General features: G+C 46.8%; 1 protein-coding gene across 6 annotated transcripts in view; it reads left to right on the top strand.

The window, feature by feature from the left end:
- Nucleotides 1–1,360: 1,360 nt before the first annotated feature.
- Nucleotides 1,361–16,632, top strand: part of ADCY9 (adenylate cyclase 9) — a 145,752-nt gene continuing 130,480 nt past the window's right edge. Inside the window, exons 1-2 of one of the 6 annotated variants that reach the window (XM_053556803.1) lie at nt 1,361–1,417; nt 6,404–8,136. In XM_053556803.1, the coding sequence (XP_053412778.1) occupies nt 1,416–1,417; nt 6,404–8,136 (1,735 nt within the window). In that variant the 5' untranslated portion in view covers nt 1,361–1,415. Of the gene's footprint in view, nt 1,418–5,436; nt 6,199–6,403; nt 8,137–16,632 lie in introns of those variants that run through there. The other 5 variants (XM_053556809.1, XM_053556810.1, XM_053556808.1 and 2 more) reach the window with 5 other exon arrangements.

Raw genomic sequence — 16,632 nt, 5'->3', positions numbered from 1 at the left:
GCAGGTTGCTGCAAGAGAGAATGTCCAGAGAGAAAACAAGAAATAAACAGAGGATCAAGGACAAGAATGGCACCTGAGCTCTCAGCACCAACACTGGAGGTCACAAGACACTTGATGAGTCAATGGCAAAGTATTTTATTTCTCTTGGCTCAAGTTCCTTGTTTGTAAAATGGGTCCAATGTTGTGTAACCTGAGCTTTTTGAACAGAAGTGATAGGATTTCCTGCTCTTTCTCACTTCTACTGGTCAGGGCTGATCTCCACCTCCCCTCCCCCATCCTTGGGATTCTCCAGCAGCTCTCTGAGCTCTTCAGATGCTAAAGATTTGCTCCAGTCTGCTCTGAAGTGGAGCAGAGCCTCTCCTCCCCTTTGTCTCTTCTGTCCACCGCTGTGAGAGGGGTCACTAGGGTGCTAATTATACCCTGACATCTGGCGGAGTTTGTAACAAAACAACTAGTATTAGTTTCCTGAGACTGCCATAATAACAGAAGTTCCAGAAGCCCAAAGACTGAACTCAAAGTGCCAGCAGAGCTCTACTCTTATCTCAGCTTCTGTCTTCACATGGTCTTCTCCTCCCCGTGAGTCTCTATGACCTCTGATCTTCTATAAGGGTGCCAGTCGTTAGGGCCACCCTAATATAGTATGACCTAATCTTAACCAATTATATGTGCAAAGGCCTTATTTCTGAATAAAGTCACATTCTGAGGTTCCTGGTGGGCATGAATTTTGAGGGGACACTATTCCACCCACTATTATAGCTCTTGCACAGTTCTTTATACACCAAACGCCTGGGTTCTTCCCATTTCCCACAGGTTGGGACAGGAGCAATGAACAGTCCAGCAGGAGCTGGTACAGGTCACAACTGAGAAAGACACCACAATTTACTCCAAATCTGTCATCCTCTCTCTCAACTAAGCTTATCTTGGTGGGGCCACTAACTGACTCCTCTTTACTTCAAAATGTGATGGGTTGGCCTCCTTGCTCCCATGAGGGCTTATACATGGCCATCACATATTTCAGACTGATGTTTAAACCCAGCCTCTAGTATAAATGCAGGTAGAGAAGATCTGTAAACTCAAAAGCATTATATAAAATGTTGTTGATTCTGCTTATCAAAAGCAATTGAGAGCTTAACTACTTCACATACATCTTATCTCTTTTAATTCCCACATGCATTTGTTCAAAGAGTATTTATTGGGCTTGCACCAGGCATTGGAGGATTTAGACTCTACATACATGGCTAGATTAAGTGTTCCTGGGTTATGGAGGAGGCTGCAATGGATTTTTGGTCATTTTCTCTAACAGGTTTTCTTTTGCTTTGCTAGCACACCCAATCCTTCCTCTGTCAATGTGAAGGCCACTGCTGAGAACTGTGACCAGCCACCACAGGATCAAGGAAGACAATGGTAGGAAAAAAATGTGGGTACATTCCTACAACCTCACCCTTACCAATTGAAAGAAAAAAAGACTCAAATGTTGTAACTGAAACTTTGGATACGTGATCTGATAACAGGAGGGATTCCCATCTTCCAGTGGAGGTTCTCTGAGATTTTTGCCCACCTGACAACCCAAAATAACATGGGCACTGCCAAGCCGCAGGGTCTGGCATGAGGAGAATGGCCAGAGCTCATTCAATACACTACAAATCTCAAAGCTGGTCATGGTTGTCACCTGGTCTGACCTCTGAAGGCTTGGAGCCCAGGCCATTGCCCATCAGCTGAATTTGCATGTGAACAGGGACGAGGATGAGACACTGGGCAGGCAAAGCTTTCTGGCTTCTGTAGAGTTTGTACGGACACTTTCTGATCAATACCACATTGGGTGGGAGTTCTGCATATATCACAGATAGAGAGAAACCCTGAAGATTTGGCAGCAGCCTGGGTTGGATGTTTGGAGAAAGCTGTTGCATCTGTCCTGTATCTTTTGGGAATCAGGCACCTTCATGCTTTCAGGGGTCAAGGAGAAGGACCTGGAACCCTCTGATGTTTTCCTTCTGGATCTTGGCATTATGAAAACATGATTAACCTCCTTTGTAGAACTTTCTCTCACATCCAGTCTATCACCAAGCCTAAATGATCCCATCTTCTTAACCCAGTTCCTTCCATGGGCATCCTTCCCAGGTCCCTTGAAGATATGATTGCTATCATTGTATCCCTGGGGCCTAGCCTGTAGGGTGCCATATCCCCAGTCCCTGAGGTTTATGGAATGACTCATAACCTAACCTGGGGGCTGGGGAGCCTCTGGGAGCTTGTAGATTTCAACAGCAGGGAATGCAGCCCAACTGCTTCTAGAAGCACATGCAAAGAAGCAGGGAGGTGGGTATGATTATTATTCAGGTCTAAAAACTGACAGGGCTAATTAGCGCTCCTGTGGCTCAGTGAGTAGGGCGCCGGCCCCATATGCCGAGGGTGGCAGATTCAAACCCAGCCCCGGCCAAACTGCAACAAAAAAATAGCCGGGCGTTGTGGCGGGCGCCTGTAGTCCCAGCTACTCGGGAGGCTGAGGCAAGAGAATCGCGTAAGCCCAAGAGTTAGAGGTTGCTGTGAGCTGTGTGACGCCATGGCACTCTACCAGAGGGCGGTACAGTGAGACTCTGTCTCTACAAAAAAAAAAAAAAAAATGAAAGTACAGCACAAATGGACAGTGGACTGAGATAATTTGGGGAGTGTAGGAAAAATGCCTTTCAAATTGTTTAAGGAAACCAGGAAGTGGGGAGTATAGTGTTGCAGTCAGTGGGGGTAAGTGGAAGTTGGGAGCCCTGTCTCCAAAGGGACTCCCTGTCCAGCTGGGTGGGTGGAGGAGACAGGTAGGGTCTGGGCTGGGCCACCTGAGGCTCACAGATTGTGGTGCTAGGCCATTTGAGGTGTCATGGCCTCTGAAATCTGAGATCTGGTTTCCAGTCTGAACTAGTAACTTGGTCTTTGTGGGGCTTTGGGCACTTTTTTCTTCGATCCTTGGTTTCACTTCTCTAAATGAGGGACAATAATATCTACCTCAGAGGGTTGTGGTAATGACCAAATAGGTCACAAGTGAAAGTATCCAGTGCTCTCTGGCATTTCTTACATGTCTGGTCAATGTTAGTTTACAATTATCATCCCATTTACTAGCCTGTGCAATGCACTATTTTCCTGAAATTCAGGTAGGTAAAAGTACCTGGCACATAGTTGATGCTCAATACAAGTTTATTTTTAACTTTTAAAAACCTTTTAATTTTGAAATAATTTTAGATTTAAAGAAAAGTTATGAAAATACTAGGGAGTTCCCCTGTAATACCCTACACATAGCTTCCCCTAATGTTGATGTTTTCTTATATAACCAGAGCACAAGGATCAAAATCAGGAAATTAACCATGGTACATTGCCATTAACAAAACTGCAAATCTTACATGTCCTTTTCTGATCCATGGTCCAAACCAAGGGCCCATGTACCGTTTAGTTTTTGTGTCCCCTAAGGACAGTTCCTAATTTGTGACTGTTCCTGAGACTTTGTCTTTCATGACCTGACACTTGTAGAATATTTCTCAATTTGGGTTTGTCTCATGTTTTCTCATGATGAGGGGGAGATTACCCACTTTGGCAGGAATACCACAGCAATGATAAGTTACTTTTAGTGCTCCCCCTTATTACAGTTAAATACACATAATATGTACCATTAAAACCATTTTTTTTTTTTTGAGATAGAGCCTCAAGCCGTCATCCTTGGTAGAGTGCTGTCGCATCATAGCTCACAGCAACCTCCAACTCCTGGGCTCAAGCGATTGTCCTGCCTCCGCCTCCAAAGTAGCTAGGATTACAGGCGCCTGCCACAACGCCCGGCTAGTTTTTTGGTTGCAGCCGTCATTGTTGTTTGACGGGTCCGGGCTGTATTTGAACCCGCCAGCTCAGGTGTATGTGGCTGGCGCCTCAGCCGCTTGAGCCACAGGCGCCGAGCCCATTCAAACCATTTTTAAAGTGTATGATTCAAAGGCATTAAGTAGAAGCATAATGTGTCACCTCTGTCTAATTCCAGACTTTTTTATTTTATTTTATTTTTATTTTTTGTAGAGACAGAGTCTCACTGTACCGCCCTCGAGTAGAGTGCCGTGGCGTCACACGGCTCACAGCAACCTCTAACTCCTGGGCTTACGCGATTCTCCTCCCTCAGCCTCCCAAGCACCTGGGACCACAGCCCGCCACAACGCCCGGCTATTTTTTGTTGCAGTTTGGCCCGGGCTGGGTTTGAACCCGCCACCCTTGGCATATGGGGCCGGCGCCCTACTCACTGAGCCACAGGCGCCACCCTAATTCCAGACTTTTATATCACCTCAAAGGAAACCTCAAACCTATTAGCAGTCACTCTCCCTTTCTTTATCCCCCAGCCCCTGGCAGGTACAATCTGTATGGATTTACCAGTTCTAGACGTTTCATAAGAATGGAATCATCAGAAATATGTGGTCTTTCGTGTCTGGCTTCTTTTACGTAGCATAATGTTTTCAAATTTCATCCATGTTGTAGCATGGATCTGTGTTTCATTCCTTTTTATGCCTGAATAATATTTCATTGCGTGGATGGATCACATTTTACTTTATATTCTAATTCAACAGGGAGCTCTGGTGTGGACTCTGAGGCTGGGCCTGGGGGGTAAGGGAAGGGAAGGAAGAAGAGCCCTTGACTGGCAGGAGCGTCTCTGTGATGTGTGGGGGAAGACAAGGGTATGCTGGGAGTGTAAGATTGAATTTACACAAAGCTGGCAATGTTTATGGAGCCCACTCACACTGCCCTTATGGGAAGCATATTCCTTTGAAATTTTCTCTTGTGGAAAGGGAGTAACAGTTGTTCATGAGAAGAGGGGAGAGGGGCCCAAGGACGGGAAGGCAAACTCCCCCTGGGACAGGAGGAGGTGGTTCTCCTCTGTGGGACCCAGCTTTGGAAGTCTGGCTCGTGACAGCATGGCAACCAGGTTCAGGGAGCAGCTAGTGCCAGCGGGACTGCACGCATTCGTTATTTATAGTGGAAGGGGCACCTCCTTTTTGGCAAATCCGATGGCTGAAAAACTTCGATTTATCCCAGAGGTGCGCTGAGTGGGAACGCAAACATTCTCCTTTCCCAAGCGTTGCGCCCCAGCCGCTCCTTAAATAGTAGGCGGCATAGGTTTCCTCGCAAGAGTCTGAGGCCGGGAGGAGGCGGGGGCAGCCTTCCCCACGAGGAGAGGCCTGGCCCGGCCCACCGGGGCTGGAGCGCCCGCACCCGGCGGCTCCCGGGCGCCGCGCGGCCCGAGGCGGAGGGCGGAGCCGAGAGCGCGTCCGCCCCGCCCCGCCCCGCAGCTCCGCGCCCGGCGCGCGCACCAAGGCGGGGGCGGCCGGGGCCCTGGAGGCGGCGGCGGCGTGCGCGGGCCGCGCGTGCGCGCTGCGGCGGGGCGAGGGGCGGCGCGGGCGCGCGTCTGTCAGTGACAGCGGGGGGGAGGGGGCCGGAGATGGTAGCGGCGGCAGCCGCGGCTCTTCCGACATGAGGCAGCGGCTGCTGGAGGGACGGTGGTGGGCGCGGCCGCGGCGGCATCTCTAGCTCCAGGAGGCGGCCCCGGGGCGTGGGCGCGGGCGGCGGGCGTCCCGGCAACGTCGCGGGAGCCCGGCTCTGCGGCAGCGCCCGCACCGCGCCCGACCGAGGGGCCAGCGCCCGCCGCTCCCAGAGGTCGGCCCGGCAGCCCGGCCGGCGCATCGTCGGCCCCAGGCGGGAGCGGCGGCGCGCTCGGCTTGGGAAGCAGGCCCCGCTAGACGGGTGGCTCTGACGGGGGCGGCCGCCAGTCGCGGGTCCCGCAAACTCCCGGGCCAGGCGACGCCCTACCCCCACGCCCAACGTCGAGGGCAAACACGGCTCCTAGCGCGGAGGGCGACCGCCCGGGGGCGCGGGACGGAGTCCGCCGAGCTCGCGGCGCCGGGGCCGGGACGGACGTCCGCAGCCCCGGGTCCGTCCGCGCGTCGTCTTTGACGCATCGGAGCGCCGTTTTCTGCAGGATGAAGGGCTTCTCGCCGCCGGCAGAGTTGTTTTTGCGCAAGCGGCTCGCAGTGCTGAGAGTGCTCAAGGTCTGAACTTCCCTCCAGAGCTGCAGTTGGAGCAGGCGGGCGTGCGAGGAACAGCAGCCGCGCCGAGCGGAGGCCACCTTCGGGGTGAGCCGCGCGCCGCCGGGCCGAAGGCGGCCAAGCTCCGGGACCCCCGGTGTTCTAGGTCCGTCCCAAATAGTCCTCGTCCGCCTCGAAGTGGGGACGGTGGAGGCTCTGATGAGCCATCACCGACGGTTTTTATAAGCATCTGGTGCCTTTCCAAGTCGCTTACTGGAGCCACCACTTAGGAAGGGCATAGCCCCAGTGGCCTTCAGCGGGTTGTATGTGTGTTTGGAAACCCGGACTAACTCTTCATTGTTTGCTTACAGGTACTGGCGACCCCGGCCAGGGAAGCCGCGGGTGCTCAGCAACATGGCTTCCCCGCCCCACCAGCAGCTGCTGCACCACCACAGCACCGAGGTGACCTGTGACTCCAGCGGAGACAGCAACAGCGTACGGGTCAAGATCAACCCCAAGCAGCTGTCCTCCAGCCACCCCAAACACTGCAAGTATAGCATCTCCTCCAGCTGTAGCAGCTCCGGGGACTCCGGGGGGGTCCCCCGGAGAGTGGGCGGCGGAGGCCGCCTGCGTAGGCAGAAGAAGCTGCCCCAGCTGTTCGAGAGGGCCTCCAGCCGGTGGTGGGACCCCAAGTTCGACTCGGTGAACCTGGAGGAGGCCTGCCTGGAACGCTGCTTCCCGCAGACCCAGCGCCGGTTCCGGTATGCGCTCTTCTACATCGGCTTTGCCTGCCTTCTCTGGAGCATTTATTTTGCTGTCCACATGAAATCCAAACTTACTGTTATGGTAGCCCCTGCGCTGTGCTTCCTCGTGGTGTGTGTGGGCTTTTTTCTGTTTACCTTCACCAAGCTGTATGCCCGGCATTACGCGTGGACGTCATTGGCTCTTACCCTGCTGGTGTTTTCCCTGACCCTGGCCGCGCAGTTTCAGGTTTTGACACCTCTCTCAGGACGCGTTGACAGCTCCAATCATACTCGCGCAGCCAAGCCCACAGACACTTGCTTATCTCAAGTGGGGAGCTTTTCCATGTGCATTGAAGTGCTCTTTTTGCTCTACACAGTCATGCACTTACCTTTGTACTTGAGCTTGTTTTTGGGGGTGGCCTATTCTGTTCTTTTTGAGACCTTTGGCTATCATTTCCGAGATGAAGATTGTTTTCCCTGGCCAGCGGCTGGGGCCCTGCACTGGGAGCTGCTGAGCAGGGCCCTGCTCCATGGCTGCGTCCATGCCATCGGCATCCACCTATTCATCATGTCTCAGGTGAGGTCCAGGAGCACCTTCCTCAAGGTGGGACAGTCGATTATGCACGGGAAAGATCTGGAAGTGGAAAAAGCCCTCAAAGAGAGGATGATCCATTCTGTTATGCCAAGAATCATAGCTGATGACTTAATGAGACAGGGGGATGAAGAGAGCGAGAATTCTGCCAAGAGGCATGCCACCTCAAGCCCCAAGAACAGGAAGAAAAAGTCTTCCATACAGAAAGCTCCTATAGCATTCCGCCCTTTTAAGATGCAACAGATTGAAGAAGTCAGTATTTTATTTGCAGATATTGTGGGCTTCACTAAGATGAGCGCCAACAAGTCTGCTCATGCTCTGGTGGGTCTCTTGAATGATCTGTTTGGTCGCTTTGACCGGCTGTGTGAAGAGACTAAGTGTGAGAAAATCAGCACTCTGGGAGACTGTTACTATTGCGTGGCAGGGTGTCCAGAGCCCCGGGCAGACCATGCCTACTGCTGCATTGAAATGGGCTTAGGCATGATAAAGGCCATCGAGCAGTTCTGCCAGGAGAAGAAAGAAATGGTAAACATGCGCGTAGGGGTTCACACGGGGACCGTATTGTGTGGCATATTGGGCATGAGGAGATTTAAATTTGATGTGTGGTCCAATGATGTGAACTTGGCCAACCTCATGGAGCAGCTGGGAGTGGCTGGCAAGGTTCACATTTCTGAGGCCACTGCAAAGTACTTAGACGACCGGTACGAAATGGAAGATGGGAAAGTTATTGAACGCCTTGGCCAGAGCGTGGTTGCTGACCAGTTGAAAGGTATGTGCACCTCTTTGCCTTGTCATCTCTTTCCCCATCCTGTTTGTATGAAATGAAAAAAGAAAAATCTCCTTTTAGCATCTGATTTGGGAGGCAGCTCAGTTTTTTCAGGATACTTTACCAAGGGAGAATCTCAGGATCAGTGTGTGTCAGATATCACAGATCTGTTCACACTGCAGAAAGGGATACTGTGGCAGAGCTGACCTAGTGAGACCTTTGGAAGGAAGGAGAACTTTGAAAATGTACAGATCACTGGTTGGCTGTTGACATTCCTGAAATTGTGTGTGTGGGGCATGTCCATGGATGTCAGGGTATGGAGCCCTTCAAAACTTCTGAGCATTTAAATCACCTTGGCATTTCATTTGGCCACCTTTAAGTCCCATTCAAATGTTTCTCTGTGCCTTTTTTGCAAAAAAATGTGAAGAATACAACATCTCTAGGCCTTACTTGGCTTATTGTAAAAATAGGCATAGGATGGCGGCGCCTGTGGCTGAGTGAGTAGGGCGCCGGCCTCATATGCCGAGGGTGGCGGGTTCAAACCCAGCCCCGGCCAAACCGCAACCAAAAAAAATAGCCGGGCGTTGTGGCGGGCGCCTGTAGTCCCAGCTACTGGGGAGGCTGAGGCAAGAGAATCACGTAAGCCCAAGAGTTAGAGGTTGCTGTGACTCCACGGCACTCTACCCGAGGGTGGTACAGTGAGACTCTGTCTCTAAAAAAAAAAAAAAAAAAAATAGGCATAGGATATCAGCTCTGTCCTGCGGGACTCGAGGATTAGATGGGTTTATACACTTCTAAGTGTACACTGTCTTTTGTCGAGGTCTCTTTTGTAAGAAATGTTTACATTTTCAGCTTTTGGCTTTCATTTGTTTAAGGATGCCTTATTACCGTGGTATTCATATTCATTCTATTCATTACTGCATAGACTGTACACCTGAGCCTGATAGAACATTGAACTTTTCAAGCCACCAAGTGGTTTGAATGTGGGAAATGGCCCTGGAGGAGCCTTGATAATTCTGTTTCTCTCACTGTATCAGCTTTGTAATCTGACCCCTTGTCCCTGCTTTTAAACTCCTTACTGCTGTTCTGCATGTTTTTATTGGGCTGCTACTTTTTCTTTTTTCTTTTTATATAGGACACAAAGTTTTGAGGTCCAGGAAGTGATGTATAAAATAAGTGGGACCTAAAATAAGGATTCTAAGTAATCTACTCCCTCCCCGCCTTTTAAACAGTTCTTACGTTTTCTTAAAATCTTCTGGTTTGAGGGGAACATTTATTTTGGAAGTATGTAGAGAAAATACATTGATTTTTAAAAGCCTACATTTGCAAAGCTGTCTTGTATTTTGTGGTGCCCACATGCTGCATAATTACACAGTTAAAAGACCCCAGGAAAGGGGATCCTCCGAAAGAGAATAGTTTAAATCGGAGATGGGAGAAGTAGCCGTTTCCATCAGAGACTGCAGCGGTTGAGTTTGGGCTCGTATAGGTTGATTGTTGGCCTTGAAATAATCCTATGTGTTCAATTGGCATTTTCTTTTCTCTGCTAGTACCCCTATCTAGCAAGGGTACTTTATCCTTAGCTTGATTTTTCTTTATCACATTACTTCTGTTAGTTGTTGGAGAATTTATGGATGTAGGAGAAAAATATTTTCACCTGGAATTTCCTTGACCTAGAGCTCTTTACAGGCTGTGCCGAGGTCCGAAACTTTGCTTTGCAGTTCACTTGAGAGATCCCGCGGTGACAAGTGTCTTTCTGTTTAGAAGGGTCGTACCTGTTCTTGAACTTGAATTTGTCAGTGGACTGGGGTGTGGCTGTAACCCCCGCTTGACATTTTGGCATTTATAGGCCCTGAGTGTTACAGGCTCTGTTCTTGGAGATTGTGGGACCAATTCAAGAGAAGGGAGTTTGCTGCCTTATTTAAACTAAATGTTTGGTCAAAGGACAATGATAGTGATTTTGTAAGCTGTACTTTGTATAGTATATTCTTGAAATTTCAAAAATAAAAACAGGTGTAATTATTAAGTATGTTTATAAATCACCAAGTTATCGAATCTTTGGGAATACCCATTTTTATTACTTTCTTGGTAATTTTATTTTTAGTTTATGTGACCCTGACCTCTTTACCCTCACAAAACAAATATGCAAAAAGCCCCCAAACAAATGCTAGAGAGTGGGTTTGTTGATTTTTTAAATCTCAAATTGTGTAAACTTGGCACATTATTTTTTTCTTTAAATTTGTGTACATTGTCTATGTATAAAGGAAAGTTTTAGTATTGCATGGGAAGTAGGGAAAGATTCAAGGCTTAGCTAAACGGTTGATTTTTTAAATCGTATTCTCTCCTTTAACTGTTTCTCTGAGACCATGATTTCATGATTTTTGCTTTCCTCGACTCATTTTGAAAACCTTTGTGGATAGAACTCCAGCAATAGAGCATGTCACAACTTCCTGACCCTTTCTGAAACTGTCCTCATGTTGTGCTAAATTGAGATGATAGCATAGATGACAGAAGACCTTTCATACACAGGTGAAGCTTCTGTACGTCACACTTATTTTAGCCTTCTGTGTTTGAGCTGGTGGGAAATATTTTCTCTATACGATTTTTTCTACATGATTAGGTATTAACCTTAACCTCTTGTTCTCTTTTCCCTTTTTTTAATAACAGCGTTAAAAAGACCCAGTAGAGGACTCTGTAGAAATGAACATCATTAGAATGAACAGGGGATTCTAGAAGCAGCCTGGTGACATGGAAGGAAGCTACTCTTGGGTTTTATTTGAACAGACTCTTTGGGAAGGTGGAGTTTCATCATTTCTGCATAATTCACTCACTCTAAAATCTTTACTATGCTCGTACGTTGCACCTGGCAGCGTGGATGCAAAGATGGATCTGTAGTATTATCCCCAGCATCAGCAAGCTCACAGTTATAAATGTTGTTGTAGAGTGTATCTGAGAATTGAGAGTTCTTTAGAGAGGTGTTTATGCTGGAGGTGTACCCTGAGATTGAGCTGTGGCTCTCTAGGGGGATAAAAGAACACTAGGTTTAGAGAAGAAAGCAGGGGGAAGGGCTTGGCATTGTTTCTCTGTGGGGTTGGGCAATTGTACATAATTCTTCAGCATGAGGAAGGCAGTGGGTAACTTGGGAAGGAGATGGGATTTGATCCATCCTGTAGGTGATGGGGGAGCTCTTGGTGCTACAGCAGGAAGGAAGCTTAGGTGATAAGATTTGCAATTTTTGAAAGCTTACTCTTTCAGTTTAGGGAGTGTAGGTTGGAAGGGGTGAGACTGGAGACTAAATAATACCAGGCTGGGGTGATGGTGGCCTGGGCCAGGGCAACAGCAGTAGCCATGGAGGTGAGGGGTAGATATGAGCCTATGAAGATCAACCTGACAGGAATTGGAGACACATTTAAGTAAACCACTGGCAGGAGGGAAGCACCTTGATTATTTGAATGGGGGATGGCATTTTAAGTTTCTGAAACTGACCTGGAGATAATTTGGAGTTAGAAATAGGAGAGAGGCCTTTGAGGTTCTAGAGTATGAATGGAGAACGTGAGACTGAGTTGCAGAACATAAAAGAGGCCTGGAACCCCTGGCTTGTTCATTCATTCAGCAAATAATTTATTCTATGCTAAGCATAATTCTAGGTTCCAGGGATACAACAATGAGCAAAACAGACAAAAATTCTTGCCCTCATAATGAGTGAAAATTTTAAATTAATAATAGAATTTCTAATAGGGGAGTTCTAATAGAGGATTCTATTCTATTCTAATAGGGGAATCAAACAATAAGTAAGATATAAAATTTGTTTTGTGTTAAGTTCTAAGGAGAAAATATAAAGCAGGAAGGGGGATATGGAATATGGTGGGAGAGTTGAGTGTGAGTGTAATCTTACACAGGGTGTCCAGTCACTGAGAGATGGTTGAAGGAATTTTCAGCATAGGGTTAGGCTATTGGAAATAATCCAAAAAGGGAGAGAGAACTATTAAAGATAAGGGGAAATGGTCTGATTCAGTGATGGGTAGAAGGGCCCTTCCATGGCGCTGGAACCACTAGACCAAAGGGAATAGTGGCTATTTGGGGTCACAAGCAAAAAAGGTGAGGTGTATTATCTAAACTGTTGGGTTTTCCTATCAGAGATACAAGGTCACGAAGACAGAAAGTGAAACTGTTAGAAAATATCTGCAGACATCTTTTTTTCTCCTGTAAATATTAGGAAGAAAGAACAAAGACGGAAAATAGAAGAGTCATTCCAAATCAACACCAATGATTGTGTCTTTGTGGAAAGGACTGTCTGGTAGCTCTCATGTTGTTAGATGCAGAAATAAATGGAAGCTTTTTCTCACAGCCAAACTTTAGGCTGTGGAGCAACTAGGAGGGAGATTCACTGGTGTGCAGTTGGACAGATTGTCACTCGGTACCTCTGTCACTGAGACCTTTGCCTTTTCTTTTTCTCTCCTTCCTTCCTTCCTCCCTCCCTCCCTTCCTTGTCTTTCTTTTAAGTCAGAGTCTTACTCTGTTGCCCTGGGTAGAAGCATCACAGCTTACAGAAACCTCAAACTTGGGCTCAAGTGAGCCTCTTGCCTCAGCCTCCTAAGTAGCTGGGACTACAGGCGCCCACCACAATGCCTGGTTAGTTTTTCCATTTTTAGTAGTGATGGGGTCTTGCTTTTGCTCACGCTGGTCTCAAACTCCTGAGCTCTAGGGATCCACCTGCCTCGGCTTCCCAGAGTGTTGAGATTACGTTGTGACCTTTGCCTTTTCTTAGAAGAGTTCCCATCTTGGCCCCGTCTGGTAGTGAAGCAGGGCCCTCTTTCTGTGTTAGCCTTTGCCAATACCTGTTCCAAACTGGAAGTCTGGGCTCCCTCTTGACTTAAGGGCACAAACCTGTCAGCTGATAGCTAAGAGCCCCAGCCAAGTGCCAATTTGGGGTATGGTTGGGTATTCAGGGGTGTCCCTTGGTCCTTGTAATAGCTTGGATGGCTTGTCCCCACCTGTGTAGTAACGCTTGCTACTGTGGGCCTAACCCATTATCTGATAGCTTAGTCTCTCCTCTTGGAAATTCCACGTTAATGTGCATTTTGAGTGGGGTCTCTTATGAATGTCAAAACACAGCCTAGACCAGACCTGGTGGGTCATACCTGTAATCCCAGTACTATGGGAAGCTGAGGTGGGAGGACTGCTTGATTGAGGCCAAGAGTTTGAGATCAGCCTGGGCAATGTAGCAAGACCCAGTCTCTATAAAAAATTTAAAAAAAAAAAAAAAACAACTCACCTGTAATCCTAGCATTCTGGAAGGCTGAGGCGGGTGGCTTGCCTGAGCTCAGGAGTTAGAGATCAGCCTGAGGCAGAGTGAGACCTCATCTTGTAAAAAAAAAAAAAAAAAAAAATCCAGGCATTGTGGTGGTCAGCTGTAGTCCCAGCTACTTGGAAGGCTGAAGTAAGAGAATTGCTTCAGCCTAAGAGTTGGAGGTTGCTGTGAGCTATGATATCAGGGCACTTATTCCAGGGTGATAAAGTAAGACCCTGTCCTAAAAATAAAAAAAAAAAAATGAAGAAGGAAGGTAATCTTTTCAGGTAGAATTACTAAGAATGAGGAATAAGTAAAATAAGTAAAAAAGTTAAGGATTTTTGTTTACTAGGCAGCCTGGTTCAAATAATAATTATGTTTCTACCCACTGGGCAGCATTGCCTGTATACTTTGCTGTGGAATAGTAATTGTGAAGAACAAACCCCATTGAATTTTCTAGGCATGGGCATAGAGTGTGTGCAAACCTATGTGTGCCTGAATTCTCTTATTGTTGGTTGGTGATTTAAATACATTGCTATTTTTCTTGGGATTTCGATACCGTAAGCGTCTGATCATTCATCATGAGAATTCTGCAGGTCACCTCTCTTGGGGGTGGTAGAAAGCTGCAGACACTGGAAGGGCTGGACTGAGCGGGGTCGGGGGTAGGGGTGACGTCATTCATTTGGCTCTGAGCATCATTTGTGCCTTGCATATGAGGTACTTAAAGACCTTTTCCAAGAGGAACTAGCATCACTGAAGGGAATTTTACAAAGATATGAGAGTTTTGAAACAAGAGGGGAACTAACTCTAGACATCTCTAGACATCTAGGCTCAGGTGTGAACTCTAGACATCTAGGCTCAAGGTGTGCTGTGCCAGAGGGTGCCCCAGAGAATGGGGAGGCTGCCACTGACAGCAGTGGGCCCAGGGCAGGGTGGTCTTCCCCTGGGAAGATGGCAAAAGGCAGTGACATTTTTGTCAGTCTTATGGATGTGCCAGCTAAGCACCCTGTTGCTAAATTTGAGTCACTTTTGGCGAAGAAGAATGTACTTTCTGAAACTTGCCTGTCTTGGAAATCAGGCTTTTGTTGCATTTCTCCCAGCATTTGCTAGTATTGTACTTACAAAAAAAGCCCAGCATCTGCTCCATGGAATTAAGGGAGGAGGCCCAACCTTTTAGAATAAATGGAACGTCAACCCCCTCTCCCAAAGAGGCTGGTGGTAGTAGTAGTGGTGGGTGTGGTGTGTCCCAGAGGGTGGGACAGAAACAGATTTGAGAATGGGGTGAAATTTTGGGTATGTGTTACTCAGGGATAGCTGTAAATGGTTTATAAGTCTTTCTATAAGCCAGTGTGGTCTCAGGACCTCTTTATACTCCTAAAAATTTGGGACGCTAAAGAGTTTTTGTTTGCATTGGTTATTTGTTGATATTTGTCACATTAGAAATTGAAACAGGCCAGGTATCATGGCTCACACCTGTAATTCTAGCACTTTGGAAGGCTGAGGGAGGTTGATGTGAGCTATGATTACACCACTGCACTCTAGCCTGGGTAACAGAGTGAGAAGCTATCACAAAAACAAAGACAAAAAAAGCTGAAACAAACCGAGAAGTTTAAAAACTATTTTTATAATTTATTTAAAAAGAATAATGAAGGGGCGGTACCTGTGGTTCAGTGGGTAAGGTGCCAGCCTCATATACCGAGAGTGGTGGGTTCGAACCCAGCCCTAGCCAAACTGCAACAACAAAAAAATAGCCAGGGCTCAGTGCCTGTAGCTCAAGAGGCTAAGGCGCCAGCCACATACACCAGAGCTGGCGGGTTTGAATCCAGCCCGGGCCTGCCAAACAACAATGAGAACTACAACCAAAAAAAAAAAAAAAAAAATAGCCGGGCATTGTGGTGGGCACCTATAGTCTCAGCTACTTGGGAAGCTGAGGCAAGAGAATCACCTAAGCCCAGGAGTTGGAGGTTGCTGTGATCTGTGATGCCACAGCACTCTACTGAGGGCGATAAAATGAGACTCTTTCTCAAAAAAAGAATAATGAAACCATTGTGCCATTGCATGTTAATATAAATAACCTTTTAATATATTTTCAAAAACAGAAGGAAACTTGTTGAAAAGAGTGGCACTGATTTTTGAAAATCTCTTTAATGTGTGGATTAATTTTAAAAGGCTGAAAAAGGCTTTATTTTAAGGTGGTAAAATATACATAAAAATCTATCATTTTAACCATTTTTAAGTGTGTCAGCTAAATTACCTTAACTGCTTTGACATTTAATTTGTTGCAGTATGTTGAAGAATGTGTAGAAAAATCTAGCTTTATAGAAATATGTATTTGGAAAATGGAGGAACATTTTAAGACTGTTTATAGTTAATTGTGGATGTATTTTTGTTTGATATTGTGCCAACACCCAACAAATGGTAGTTTCTTAAAGATGAGTTGCAATATGAAATCTGAAATTTTGTTATCATTTTTGGTACACTGTTACAGTAAACTCCGTTAGAGTTTTGAATGAGTTTGTACTAGGCATATTATTTGGCATGAATTTGTAACATCATGCACTGGTCATTTGGAAAACATAGGTTGCTTGAATTATGCAGATCCTCCAAATGTTGACATTAGTAAAGCCTTATAGTGGAAGCTGACTTCACAGTGACATAAGTTTTCTAAAATACTACTTTTCACTTGAAAGTTTAAATTTTATCCCTGACAATAAATACTATAACACTATCAGTTGTTCTCCTTGAAATGACAGGGTTACTTCATTCCCAGAAACTGTCTGCTCATACCCAAGTCTGGATGACCATAGTTTGTATAAGTGATGTTCCCTCGCAAAAGCTGTTACTGCAGCATGTAGCACAGTTGCACAGCTGCTTGTCTTGAAGACCATGTGCAACACAAGTGCTGTTGGTGCTTTTCTCGTTTTTTTTCTCTCGTGAGATCTGACACCGTCGTTAGTGTTCACTGTTTGATTAAGGACAATCCGAAGTGCAGCTTTTTTCCCTTTCCACAAGTGTTTGGTGGTGGAGAACACATTGAGGACTAGAACAGTTTGGTGCCACTGCCTTGACGCATGCTCAGTCACCAGCAGTTTTACCCACTGTTGCTTTTGCAGACTGTAAATGTCAACACAGAAGAAGGCAAATGCTGTCTTAGTGTTGCTGAGAAAATAGTTTTGACTTCTCATACGCCCTGCAAAGGTCCAGAGACCTCT

The sequence above is a fragment of the Nycticebus coucang genome, chromosome 12 (genome assembly GCF_027406575.1).
Source record: "Nycticebus coucang isolate mNycCou1 chromosome 12, mNycCou1.pri, whole genome shotgun sequence".
Lineage (NCBI taxonomy): Eukaryota > Metazoa > Chordata > Mammalia > Primates > Lorisidae > Nycticebus > Nycticebus coucang.
This window is presented reverse-complemented; position numbering and strand designations above follow the sequence as displayed.